The sequence below is a fragment of the Camarhynchus parvulus genome, chromosome 2 (genome assembly GCF_901933205.1).
Source record: "Camarhynchus parvulus chromosome 2, STF_HiC, whole genome shotgun sequence".
Taxonomy (NCBI): domain Eukaryota; kingdom Metazoa; phylum Chordata; class Aves; order Passeriformes; family Thraupidae; genus Camarhynchus; species Camarhynchus parvulus.
The window spans coordinates 44189491-44203418 of NC_044572.1; the positions used below are offsets into that span (position 1 = coordinate 44189491).

Genomic DNA, 13928 nt, shown 5'->3' on the forward strand with positions numbered 1-13928 from the left:
CCAGAGGCTGGAACATGTTTGTTATGGCACTATGAAAACTGTACTCTGCTCATGCCCATGAAAACTGCATGTGCTGCCTATCATGGCACAGAAGTAAGGCTGCAAAGCCTCATGGTGGTGTTCGCAGGGGTCCCAGGACAAGGAAAGAGACAAGAATCTTGACTCCATGTTTCAGAAGGCTGATTTATTATTTTATTATATATATTATATTAAAAGAAAATTATATATTAAAGCTATACTAAAAGAATAGAAGAAAGGATTTCATCAGAAGGCTAGCAAGGAAAGGAATGGAATGATAATAAAATCCTGTGACTGACCAGAGAGTCCGAGACAGCTAGACTGTGATTACCCATTAATTAAAACAACCACATGATTAGCCATGTGATTAGCCATTAATTAAAAACAATCAAAGATGCAACTGTTGCATTCCACAGCGGCAGATAATAATTGTTTACATTTCGTTTCTGAGGCCTCTCAGCTTCTCAGGAGAAAAGATCCTAGGAAAAGGATTTTTCATAAAATATGTGTGACAAAGCCTGTCCTCCTCTTTCCCTAGATCTTCATACCCATGCAGGTGTTCTAAAACTGTGTTTTGGTGGTGGGGGTGGGTAGGAACATAAAAGGAAAACAGTTTCTATTGGTGGCTTATGCAAGTTGCCATTAGCTGCTCAGGTGTCACAGTACTTCCTTACAGCTTTGGGGCACTTCACAGAGCCTTGGAGGAGTAAGACCTGGCAACAGAGATGTAAGTAAACTCAGAGTTTTATATATTCTTAAGATAGTCTGCATTACTCACAGAAGAATGATACAAGGATGTATCACTGCAATCTGCCCTTCAGGTTGACCTCTCCTCACAAACATTGAGGCGCTCAGTCCCCCACTGCAATGCTTGGCTCAGTTTACAGAAGGCACCCTCCCAGCTGAGGGACTGGTTATTTGGGGTTCTCTTTATTGCTCTTCACTACAGTGCAGGAGCAGGCCCTATTTAATGCATATTATCCAGGCCTCTCTTGAGCTGCAGAATTCTGCTTTTCTCTCATGATCGTGTCTCTGGTTCTGTCAGGCTAACCTCTGAGTCCTTCACAGATATTACTGTATTTGCCTTAGCACATTTATGAGATGAAGCAGTACAATTATGTCCATTTTGCCAGCACCCACTAATTTGTGGAACCTGGTTTGTAAACTGCTTTTCTCCAAAGTACTGTGCTGGAGCAGGGTTCTTATCTGTTGCAGCTGCTGGTTCTTGATGTTCACATTGATTCTTGGAACATGAGGATCACAACAGCAGAGGCTATCTATGAAGATCTTAGTGTGAGTGGAAAGGGAAGGTGCTTAATTTGTGTGCTAGAATTAGTCACTCTGGGGTGAGTAGGATAAAATCATCTCTAAGTGTCTCACTCCCTTGATGAAACTTGTGCCTGTCCTGTGATAGGCCTGCAGATTCCAGTATTATTTTGTGGCACAGGACTTGGCATCTCTGAAATGCAAGCCTTCCCTGATTTTGCTTCTCAGGTATCTGCAGGACTGATCAGTGAAATGGAACCTGAAAGACACAAATGGCGCCAAATAGTCTGCAGTCTTCTCAGAGACTAGCCTCATACTCCTGTGCACCTACGTGGGAGACCCTGCTGTGTTCCTGAGAAAACTCCCATGGACAGTCCAGCAGCGTGAAGCCAGCTTGGTACGCACACTACACCAACTTACACACATAATGAATCTGATGTCAGTCATCTTCTGGCATATTTTATTTATGGCTGGAGACATCACTTCCTTTGTAACTTCTATAGAGAAAACAGAAGAATACACAGGACTTCAGATAAATCATCAAATCTTTTTTCACAGTCCACAGCAAACTAACCATGCACAGAGTCTGTGGTACTAGAGACTTCAAATTCTTCTCCATCCTCAGCAAAAGAGGATGACTGTGATATTTTCTGTATTGTGGTAGATTGTATCCTCTTTATATATATATTTTTATTTCATGACAGTACTAATTGCTGTCTCATAATGGGAAGCAATGGAAGAGGTAGCTTACAGCTTTGTCACAAGGGAGATATTTCACACCTGCAGTCAGTTGAATGGTTCTAGATAGGCTGTTTGTGCCACTGTGCAAAACAGTCCCAGCAAGAGTGACAGGAAGACAAGTCCATCTGTATTTGTAAAGCTCTCAGATCACATTGCAGGAGTTGTTTTACATTTAGCACATGCAAACTAGTTTGTCATTCTTCTTGGAAAGATTGTGTAAGCGTTAAGATGAAAGCAAACCACAAATAAGTGACGAAAATAACTTCAACGAAAACCTGTGTAAGATAATTTAAAGAAAAACTGATACTTCTGCCTCAGTTGTACTGAAGTATGCTGAGATAGACACCTACATAAACACCTACATCAATCCGAGGGAAAAAAAACATTTTCATTGCCTAAAGTGTACTTGGTTTCACCTGAAATCTCAAAACCTATCACTGGCCTGTTTGTTTGGGGAGTTAACCTTGTACGCTGGTGCTCCATTTTACAAAACTTCATCAAGTGACACTATTTTCAATAGTATTGGATATTCAAGAAGTTCACTGTCTATTACTGTTTTTCACACTGTCCAGGGACCATTTCTTATCTCCTAGTTGTTCATATGTTAAAATGCATTAAACGTTAAATGCTTTCAAGTGCTCACCACTGGCACGTCCAACTTCCCTCCCTCCACACATTTCACTGAAAAGACTTTCAGGGAAGTCTAAGCCACTGCATCCTTTGTTTTTTTAATCTGAAATCAGGGAGTCTCTCTTGAGGTATAACCTAACATTTTCTCTGCCTGAGATAGAAGCTTAAAAAAATTAGGGCCAAAGGTTCTGGACATGAGCCACAACCTGGAGGATCTGTGTCAGAACATTGTGACAAGTGAAAACAGTTTGTCAGCTACCTTGAGAATCAGTGTGAAGGAAGAGAACAGGTTGAGTCACTAGGGGGAGAGACTGGACTGGCCAGCTGACACTGCAGTGCACTGGGATGGATGAGGGAGGACACCTGATTCTCTTCTTCAGGCCAAGAGAAGGAAAGGAACTGCTGACAGAGAAAGAGAGAGAGCCAGCAGCTGGGCACAGGAGTCATCTAAGGGCCACTGGAGTGGTGAGCAGACCTCTGAGATTTTGGGGTTCTTAAAGAAAATTATTGTTAGGCACACTTCGGAACTCAGTGGCATTCTGAGGTCATTTCAGCAGAAATTGCAAACCACAGAAAGTTTTGTATCTCACTTCTGGGTTAATTTATTAAGGCATTTGGGGTTTGCACTGGATAATGTATTTTGGTTATGACATATTTCTAATTAAGAAGAGCAGAATCCACACAAGGTATGAGGCAGAAGGTGGTGTGAGGTGTATTTCTGTAGCCAAGCTTCTGGTGTAAGGACTACAAATAGTTACAGTGTGTGCCCATGAATGAGAAATGTCATTGATTTTAGCTATTCCAATTATCCTTTATAACTGGAAACTAAATAAGAGAAGGAGGTTATACATACCTCTTATCGGGATCTTTTTAACTCTGATGTCAAGCCCCAGAAATATTATGGAATTTCCCAATGAGTGCTGTATCCTGCCACACTGAATTCAATGGTGGTTCTCAAACATGTGGCAGATTTCTCAGAACCCTAATATGGGGGGTGGGCAAAATGGAGGACATCTGAAATTCAGTCTCACACCTTCTTAAGTTTGGGCTATCCAATGGTGAGTCAAGAGAACTGAGGGACACTGTGAAAGCTCTGAACTTGTCAATCATAGGCTGGAGAAAAGCCAGAAGGAATCACAAATAGCACCACAATATGCAGTATATATATGTATTATTTTGCTTTTCTAACTGTCAGAGCTCCTTTGCAGTGCTTTGCACAGTATTAGTATGCTTCCCTTACTGTAAAGGTCTGGGAGATGTTTTTGAGGATGTGCACATTTGGCCAAAAGGCCTTGGAGTAGAGTAAGGTCAGACCTGGGTAAGGTTACAGTGCCACAGGCATCATGCTACAAAAGGACAGACAGAAACATGAGACAGAAAAGTCAGTGACACATGTTAGATGAAAATCAATAGGTAGAAAGTTCAAGCCCTTCAGAACACACACAGAACACAGTTCAGAACCAGGTAGGGAAGTGTCACTAAATGTGAAAAGTGGTATTCAGTAGTTTAACTGGCAATCTGACATCAATGGTTTCAACAGAGCTTGGTCTCTGGAGAAACAATAATTGCTTTGGATGTGCAATATCTCATTAGAAGATCTGTTCTACAAACAGCAATAATTTCCTTATTCCATCCTCTTCTGAACAGTGATCACATTTCCACTAATTTAGTAGAACAAGACTGAGCTATCTATTTCGGCAGATATATTCACAGTATCACACCAAGCCCCAGGAAATCCAGGTGATGTTAAACCTGACTGTTACTTGGTGCTTTTGGAGTGGTATTTGCAGCTGACAACATCTGAGCAAATGAAAACTAACTGATCTGGTTATGAGTTGATTGCAAAATTTCTTTTACCAATTTTGCTGTGTGTCAGAACCTTGAAACTGAGGAAACAGTGAAACTGCTACCCACTTTATTTCAAAATTCTTACACCTGCAGAGAAAAGTAGATTGTTTCTGGCAAGTTTCTGCCTAAAAAAATTGTATAATTGAAGAAATAGCACTACCAGCTCATTATTTTTTATTATCCTGAGAATGTAGTGCTCTTTTCCAGAACTCTTTAGTGCATACAAGTGCAAAAATTTTTGAACATTGTTTAGTGTCTCCATAGATTCTTTCCATCACATATAAGAAGAATAGAATAAAGTCTTGTTGTCCAAACCATTGTAAATAAAATTTCATGTTTAGAGAAGAGGCACAATGCTTCTGGGTGCTCTGCTGTGTACAGGTGCTTTGAGGTGATGCTGGGTGTGTTTGTGTTCTGATAGTTTTTACAACAAAAGGGCCAAAATACCTTCATGTACTATTCCTTTTCACAGCCACATTATACAGAGGAGGAGCCTGCTGAAGGAAAAAGTGTTCTCAGAATCTGCATTCTGCCTCTGTGAGTGATTGGCTGTGCCTGGGCAGAGGATGTGAGGCTTGGATCTACACTCCTGAATTCTTAAACACCAGTCTTTTAAATACAGCAGTGGAAGATAGAGGGGGAGAACTCTTCAGTGAGCCCAGCAAAGCACATTTTTTACTCTTTGGTTAAGGTTTCACATATAATTTGGGCTAAATTCTGCTACTGCACTTACACACACAGAGCATTATTTTAGTAGAAGCTGCACAAAAAAAAAAAAAAAAAAACAGAAAGAAACCAGAGTTTGACCCTTGTCTAGTAACCTGGAGAGAATCTTACTGCTCATTGGGAAAGTGCCTGTGGGTGAGGGCTGGTCAGACAACATTTCCATTATCCCTTCTTCTCAAAATATCAGTTAAAGCAATATAAGCTCTGTTGCCTGTCCCTTCCTACAGGGAAAATGATGGTGTCACTGAATATTTTAAACATAAATACTTTCATCCAAACTCCAAAATCTGGCCACAGAGAGAAGATAACCTGACCTGAGATGCTGACCCACATTTCTTTTCAATCATTAAAGCCCCTATGCAGTCCAAAAAACCCCACAGAAATGCACAGAGAGCTTCATTTCTAAACAGCAGTTTTCTGAGAAGTAAAAGAATATAATAATTGAGCGTCAGGGCAAGCCTAGAAATGTTACTCATGCTATCTATAATAAAATAGAAGTATTTTCTATACTATATAGTTATTAGCAAGAATATTTTGGCACCAAGGTGAATTTTTTCCTTTTTTAATTTTTAGAAAGGATAAAAATATGAAATTTTATTTTCAGAAGGAAAGGTAAAATTAGGAAAATATTTAAAATTTTTATTACCTTAAAAAATAAAATCTTTTACAATATCCAGGCTGGGTTTTCCCTGATTTCAGGTGTTCTCTTGATTAACTTTTAAAAATGTGTTTGCAGTAATACTACCTCAATATAAATGATATGTTTTCCCTGTGAATTTTTACTGGGATTTGGAGAAAAAAGCTTCCTTAGCAGAAAAGTGGAGATAAGACTTGTTTTGCTGAAGAGCTTCAGGGTGCCTCTCAATCCCATCAGATGCATTTATGTGATACCCACTCAAAAATATGCAAATTCAGTTTCCTTGTCCTAACCAAGGCTTGTGAGTCAGGCAGACTATCAAGAACCAAGACAAAAAAGGTGTAGCTAATGTTTATTCAAATAAAGCATTTTTTAAATGGCAGAAAATGAAGACATTTGGGAAAAGAGAAGGAGCCTGCTTAGCTACAGATCATTTTTTTAGATGGTTACATTTAGCAACAAGTGTTGGAGGCACAGAATTGGAGTTCCTACAGCTCCAGAGGGGATGCAGAGCCCCCACCTGCTCTGAGGACAATGTTGTCAAGTGTAGGAGCCTCCACGAGTGACCAGTATAGGAGACACCTGGAGCCATTGCTTTGTTAGTTTTGGAGGCATCACTACCAAAGGCTGCTCTGGGTGACAGCAGTTCCAAGGATTCCAGGGCTGTGCCCCTGGGCCCATCCCACAACAAGCAGGGTGCTGAGCTGAGGGGGTTTTTCCTCTGGGATCTGAGGGAATGGGGAAACTGTGACAGTGTCTGAGGTGATTCCCTCTTTGCCATATGAGGCAATCCCATGCCTGTCCACTTCCCACTTTCCAGAGGGGTGTCACTCACTTGTCCCAGGGATTCAGCGTCCACAAGGCGCAGCATACTTGGGGGTGAGGCAGAAGCGGCGCTTTTGTCAGAGGAGAAAATATATAATAGAGGAAGCAGCCTGCTTGCTGAAGTGTATTAAAGGATCTCTAAAACTTAATTAAAAATTATTCTGTGGCAATGTATGGTCACCATTTCATAAATGCACTGGTTCTCTTGGGAAATTGATGTCACAAGTTCTTGTGTGGCCGGTCACAGCGTATCCCAACAGGAGGCACAGCATACTGCACCTCCCAGGGGATGCTGCACACATGGCATGACCTCCAGGACCACAGCAGACCTTTGGCCAGCCCCTCGCCCCAGCAGAAGGTGGCTCAGGTGTGCTCACAGGACCCCTGCGCTGTCAGACCAGCCAGAGAGCTGGGTGGGTGCCGAAAATGAGTGTCCAGCCCCGGCACCTCCAGCAGGGCTGGAGAGGACACGGCCACAGGACTGAAGGAGTCCTTTGAGATGGGCCTTGAAGGTGACGCCAGCGAAGGCGTAGATGATGGGGTTCAGGCAGCAGTGGATGAAGGAGATGGTTTCTGTCAGCTGCAGGGCCAGAGCTATCTGGGAGCTCGCCTTGCAGTCATTGATCACGTGCAGGCTCTGCAGAGAGTCCAGGAACAGCGCGATGTTGAAAGGAGTCCAGAAAAGGAAGAAGACGATGACGATGATGAAGATCATCTTGATCGCCTTGACCTTGTTTCGGTTTTTGCATTTTTGCAGGTTTTTTAGTATCTGAGTGTAGCAGCAAACGAGGATGCTAAAGGGAATCAAGAGGCCCAGGATATTGGCTGCAAACTGAGAAGCAACCTTCCAGGTATTGTCCCCTGGGGGGTACATGGGGACACACTGCAATGCCTGCTCGACCTCCAGCTCCTGGCTGAACATGATGTTGGGTACAGAAGCCAAGCCAGCCACCAGCCACAGGATCAAGCTGATAATTATGCCACAAGTGGCTGTCCTTATCTTCATGGCATAGACAGCATGGACAATTGCTATGTACCTGTCTACGCTCATGAGGGTTATAAAGAAAATACTGCTATAAAAACCTGTGTAGTAAATGCCAGCCATTATCTTACACATGGCATTGCCAAAAACCCACTGGTCTGAAGCGTAGTGGGCTTGGAAAGGGAGGGGCAAAACGAAGAGGAGATCAGAGGCTGCAAGGTTCAGCAGGCAGATGTCAGTCATTGTTGTCAGCCTTTTCCTGGTCAGGAGAACCCAGAGGACCAAGGAGTTCCCCAGGAGGCAAAAGACAAACACAAGGCAGTAAAGAATTGGCAGAAAGAGGGATTTAAACCTGCGAAAGTTGTTTCCTTCGTTACACGGAGCAGTGTTTTCATCGTACCCATAGTCATATTCTGTTGTGCCAACAAATTGGCTGGTGGGATTCATTTCAGATACCTGTGCAGGAAAGAGAAAAGATTAGAAATGTCTGGCTGTCCTGGCACAGCACTCCCACGGTGGCTTCTGCTTCTGTGTGGGCTGTGTTGAGCCTGTGGGTCAGCCTTCAGGCAGAGGGGGACTACAAAATGCAGTTTTGGTCTCACTGGCTGGATGAGAACAGCTGTGCCACCCAAAGGGCTGCTCTGCAGCCTGCTGATTGCTCCTACACATGTGTAAGTGTGAGCTCTGGGATGCTCTCTGTTTTTCCTAAAACTGCTTTAGTGCCAGTGGATCAGCCCCTCACGATTACAGGGACAGGGAAAATGACAGGGAAAAATTCAGATCTCTGAATAGTCATAGTGATAAAAAAAATACAAATCCTCTATCTGACCTAAGGATCTCAATTTTCTTGTGCTCCCTGGGGTGGGGAAGCTTTTTGCCTGTAGCATAAAGACCCTGATAAAAGTGATTTGCCTGATGAAGCTGTCACCAAGCAGCATAACCCTTTTTTTAGCAGAGCTTATCAGGGCTAGGTACTGGCACAGAGTGCAGAGACATGCAAGCTACTTTTCCATGGGTGGGTGCAGGATTGCATGCAAAAAGCTCTGCAGCAACAAGAAGTTCACAAGACTGCACAGCAACACTTGCAGTGCCAAGCTCTGAGCTGCCACCAGCCTCCAGGGCAGCTGGTGATCAGCTTGGCTGAGCCTTTTGCCACAACACAGCAGCTTAGTTCTCCTGCCTGTTCTGTCCAATTTCAGTTTTCTAGTATAGAGAAAACCAAAACATTAGCAGGAGTGGCTCCTCTCTCTCATTTCTGAAGAATTGTAGTGAAGGCAGCCTCAAAATAGTAAAATAATCTGACGTGCTTTCCAAGAGTGAGTCAGTGCTTCAGCCAACCTTTTAATTGTTTCAGATGTCAGTTCATGACCCCTATAAAAGCAGATTGGGTTTCCAGACTTGAGTGTTCACATTTTAAGAAGTGATGGTTCTTTCAAAAGAGTTTGGTTTTTCGCTGCTAAGACATTTGGAAGCTTAGGCTGTGCTGCACCTCTGTTGCACCTGCTTACAGGCTGACCACATCTTGAAAGAGCTTCAAAGACACAGAATTTGATGGAAGGAAGAATAATTTGTAAAAATCATTGCTGTTAAGATGGAGCAATAACATAAATGGAGGTGATTAATTCTATAGAATTGGACTATATGCTCTCCTGAATTAAAGGTTCCTGCCTGGAGATACAAAAAGAGAGAGAACAGTGAAAACTTTTTGTACTGACAGGAAGAAATCACAATTCACCTCTTCTTGCCTGGCTGTGCCACCTGTGGAGGGAACAGAACAATCTGTATGTACAGCCCAGAGGAGTGCCAGTGTCTATCCTCTGCTCCAGGTATGGATGCTGCTTATGCCTCACTGACCTGCCTCAGCTTTCCTTGGGGCACCAGAACTGTTTCAATTGTTAAGTGCAATGCAGGGAAAACTGTTACAAGTACAGCATTCAACCCCACAGAATTCCTTGTTCAGAAATAAATAATAGAGAGAAAAGCCATGCTGCAACTGCAATTACACATTGACAGTGTAATTCTCTACTATATTGAGCTCTTAGCTGTAGCTAAGACATCTGCATTATTAATTTTAACTTTGTATAAGGCATAAATATTCAAATATTTATGCAGCAACAGATAAAGGTAGAAAATATTTCCTGCTAATGCTTTTGATGTGTGAAACTGATACACTGTGACTGAGTGATGCAGCACTGGCTTCCGCTTCTTAATTGTCTGTTAAGGACTTCTTAAAAGCAGTGCATAGATCCAACTACCAAAACTAAAAAATAGTCAAAAAATAATGAATACTGTGTTATAGCTATATAGATCTACAAACATGTAGATGGATATGTAGAGATACATAAATCAAGATTTGTAGTTAAAAAGCATCCACTTCCAGCAAAATTCAAGTGTTTTCCCTGGGCTGAACAGAGACCGGAGATGCTCTACTTCAGACCACCCTTACACCATTAATGCCTTCAACAGCTCCCAACCAGGCCACAACATTTTCCATTTTCCTCCCTCTCCACATCACTCAGCAGAACAGTCCAACTGAAAAAGCAATTCATGGAAGGCATCAAGGGAGAGGTGGCTGCTGCAGGTCCCCTGGTTGCCGCAGTCAGCCCAGTAATAGCACAGCGAATATGGATGGACTTTACCTCTGATAGCAGGAGGACTCTCCTCTCTCAGATGACCCTGGCCCCCTTCTCCTCGTGCCCTGCTGCCTGGGCTCAGGGCTTTCCAGGAGGTTTACTTGGCTTTCACTTCGTTTGTTCAGAGAGCTGAGATTCTGTGATATGTGGCTGTCGAATGGGCAGCTGCCAGACACAGGATAGGCTTGGGGCAAATAGAAGATTTTGTATCTGTGGTAAACAGGAAAAGAGTGAGGGGGGTATCAGGCACCTTCTGTGAAAAAAAGATCAAATACCTCTCTTCTTTAACACGGTAATGGGTAGCACTCCTTTGAACATGTTTGCTAAGCCCCCCTTCTTCACAACCTCACCTGATTTAAGTGAAAAATTTAAAAGTTCACATGTCTCCATCACAGGAGACACCCTAATAAATTTGCAGCTTTTTACAGAAGCTGATATATAATTTCCAGTTTTAGTTAGCATTATTTTAGTTTTTCATTTTCTTCACTTAGTAACAACTTGTATCCTGCAGTCTGTTTAAATCCCTCCCCATTAAAAACTCATCAGTATTTTGAGCAAAAGAAGAACTCATAGCTACTGATACCACTTAGCCATAATTTTTTAATCAGTTCTTATTTAGTGGGGGTATTTGAGTTTCTTTGCTTGGGTTTTTTCAAGTTTATTTTAGTTACTTGAGGATGGAAAAGGACAAAATATTGAAATAAAGACAGGTTTGATATTTTGTATTTTATTCCGTTGCTTTAAATTACTTATGTTTAGTGGAACACTAAAATTGTACATTGTGGTGCTTTATAAATCAGACAAATTATACACTTTTAATCCATTAATCTCAACAGGCACAATTTTCCTGACTTTTAAGAGCACAGGGAATACCAGAGGTTCACTCAAGAGGTCCCAAACGAGTATGTGGCAGATCCAAAACACAGTTTTTACTGCAGTTATTCACATGTTCTTTGGTTGCAGTTCCAGCCCAAAGTACCTTTACAGGTCACTGATTGTTGCTGCATAAGTGAGTAGTGAAAGAGTCTCAAAGAGAATAAAAAGTAAATACTGCAGGGGGAAAGAAAAAGGAAAGTGAGAAAACAGGCTGGAGGATAAAAAGGAATAAAAACAGGCTGGAGGATAAAAAAGAGGATAAAAAGAAAAGTGAGAAGATAGGCTGGAGGATAAAAAGAGTAATCACATTACCTGTGATTATTTCATAGGTAATGAAGGACCTGGCACTAGTTGGTAGCACAGTCAGAAAACACCTGTCCCATGAAGTATTCAAAATATTAACAGTCACCAGGGCATCATCCTACCTCCAAATAACCAGCTGGTCTTATTACACAAGAGCGACCAGCTCCTCTTATTCTATTTTTTTCAGAACTGATTTTTGAAAATTGTTGCAACAGAGATTTATTTTATTGTATTCTATAGATATTAATTATATTATTAATAATATGTCAATAGCATGTCCTGATGTTATACACACACAGTATGACATAATGTAGCTTTATTCTATTTAGGTTTATTTATATTTGTTTAGAAATCAATAAAGTCAGCTTTCATTATTTCTTAGGAACAAAACATTAATAAATTAAAGAGGCTTCTTCTTTCATCATATGCTTTTTTGCAATAGTTTGGTTGATAAGTTATTAATACATATAAAAAATAGAACAATAATTTGACATGAAACCAATAAAGGAATAAAACATTTCTGCATTTTAAAACATTAGTACATATTCTAAAATTGAAAATATCTTGTATTTTTTCTTGAGTCATTTTCTACTGCACAAATTATGATCTTGCAAAAAGATTTCAGTTCATTCAGAATGCATATTTTTAATTGGGAAATCTCCCAGCTGTGTACTTTTACCAGCCACAATTCTGTACAGTCAGGCAAAGAGAGGCATGAAGCTGGGAGAGGCAGTAGGGGAATGCTCCATGAGTTGGAGAAAACTGGAGCAAGCAAGAAGATGAAGATTACCTAAAAGGTGAGGAAAAGGGCTTGAATTCAAGAGAACAAAAGCAAAAGGAGAAGTGAACAGGCCTGGTGACTGATATGGCTGGAGGGTGGCTGGGCTGGCTGCTGTTCTTTGGGCACACCAAAGCACATGGATAACAGCATGGAGAGTCATAAGGAGAGTGAGGAAAAAATTGTGGTGGTGCCAGTGTTCTGGAGAAAACAGTAGAATTGTGGAGTCTGATGCATCATTTCCAAGAGTAGCTCTGCTGTGCTTTGGGAAGTGATATACAGGTGTGAGTCCCTGGCCCTACCTGGCTTTCAGGAAGGTTTATGTGCCTGCAACTGCTTCTGTGGTGGCTGGAGTTCCTGACACACAGCCAGAACCTGAGCTTTTCTCAGCAGAGAAAGAGAATTCATGAAAGGAGGATTAGGATGTCATTAGTCAAAAGCAGTGAAAGGAATGGAGTAGAGATGAGTTTAGGAAATGTACTGGTTCTGACTGGCAGGTGCGAGGGTGGATGGGAGGTAAAACTCCACAGGGGCGGGCTTGAGAACTGAAGAGAATATAATTATGATGTTGGCTGAAATGGAGAGAATTACAATGATGTAAACTAATAGGAGATGCCTATGCTGGGGGACAGGAAAAACCCACAAAGAGATTTTATTCTTCTTTCCATGCTAAGCCCTACTGGCTCTCCTACAGGCAATCCAAGAGGGACATGGGCGGACAGAGCCCTGCTGGGCTGAAGGGCAGTAGAGATAAATAACCACCAGCGTGTTCACAGCCATGGGGTGCTGCAAGATGCAGGTGTGCTGAACTTCCCTTGAAAGCTCAGAGGGAGATAGCTGGTGGAGACAGGAGGAGAGGTACACATTTCCAATTTCCTTCACATCAGCTATGAGCCAAGCTGTAGTGACTTGTATCCTTCCCAACACTTTTTCAGTCTGCGAGTAGCAAACACCAAGCCCTGAGTTACACGGGGGCTACACAGTCAGACCTGAATTTTCTGCCAAGCCAACACACAGCCCCTTGTAGTTCATGTGAGGAGGATAACAAAGAAAATGTGGTAAACCAGCAAGAGTGGTAAGTTAGGAACAGAGAAGATAAAGGTCATCTGCACTCTAAAGTGCCAAAGCCTGGCAGAAAGAGGTGCAAGGACTCGATGTGGTAAAGCAAGATCATGGAAAGGATATGTTGGCTTCATACAGACAAGTGGAGACATGACCAGGGGAAAAGAGGATTTTCTCACCATAAAAGAGTACAGCCATATGACAGCAATATTTACCCCCTTGGGCTCAAGTGAGTTTGCTGCTGGGGCACTGGGGCTGTGGACCAGGCTTGTTGTGGGAGGAGAAACAGTCAGCTGGTGTAAAATGGTCCTTGGTTAAATGTCTGAAGGGGATGCATGACCCAGGGGTCTCATAGCCTGGGATAGGACAGCAGGCACCAGGCAATCCCCCCCCAGGGCCTCAGGATGTTCCCAAGGTGCTGGATGGGAGCTTAGGAGCAAGTTCTCAAATCTGTTTGTTAAGAACCTAGCCAAAATCCACCCCAGAGCTTCCTCCTCCAGGAGCCTTGACTGCTGCCCTGAGGTGTCCCTCCAGCTCAGTTTTAGCTGGTCCCTAATATCAGGGGTAGTAATACTCTCCAAGAGATTTCCTGTGGTAGTAATA

The 13928-nt window shown here is 42.3% G+C and overlaps 1 protein-coding gene across 1 annotated transcript; it reads right to left on the reverse strand.

Moving 5' to 3' along the window:
* Positions 1 to 7064: 7064 nt before the first annotated feature.
* On the reverse strand, positions 7065 to 10385 carry LOC115900951 (C-C chemokine receptor type 8-like). Its single transcript, XM_030943172.1, has 2 exons — positions 10313 to 10385; positions 7065 to 8129 (listed from the first exon to the last, which is right to left on the reverse strand). The coding sequence occupies exon 2, from the start codon at positions 8118 to 8120 to the stop codon at positions 7065 to 7067; it is 1056 nt and encodes a 351-aa protein (XP_030799032.1). The 5' UTR covers positions 8121 to 8129; positions 10313 to 10385.
* Positions 10386 to 13928: the final 3543 nt, after the last annotated feature.

Coding starts and splice junctions, on each gene's coding strand:
- LOC115900951 (XM_030943172.1), bottom strand. CDS start 8,120: ATGAATCCCACCAGCCAATTTGTTGGCACAACAGAATATGACTATGGG.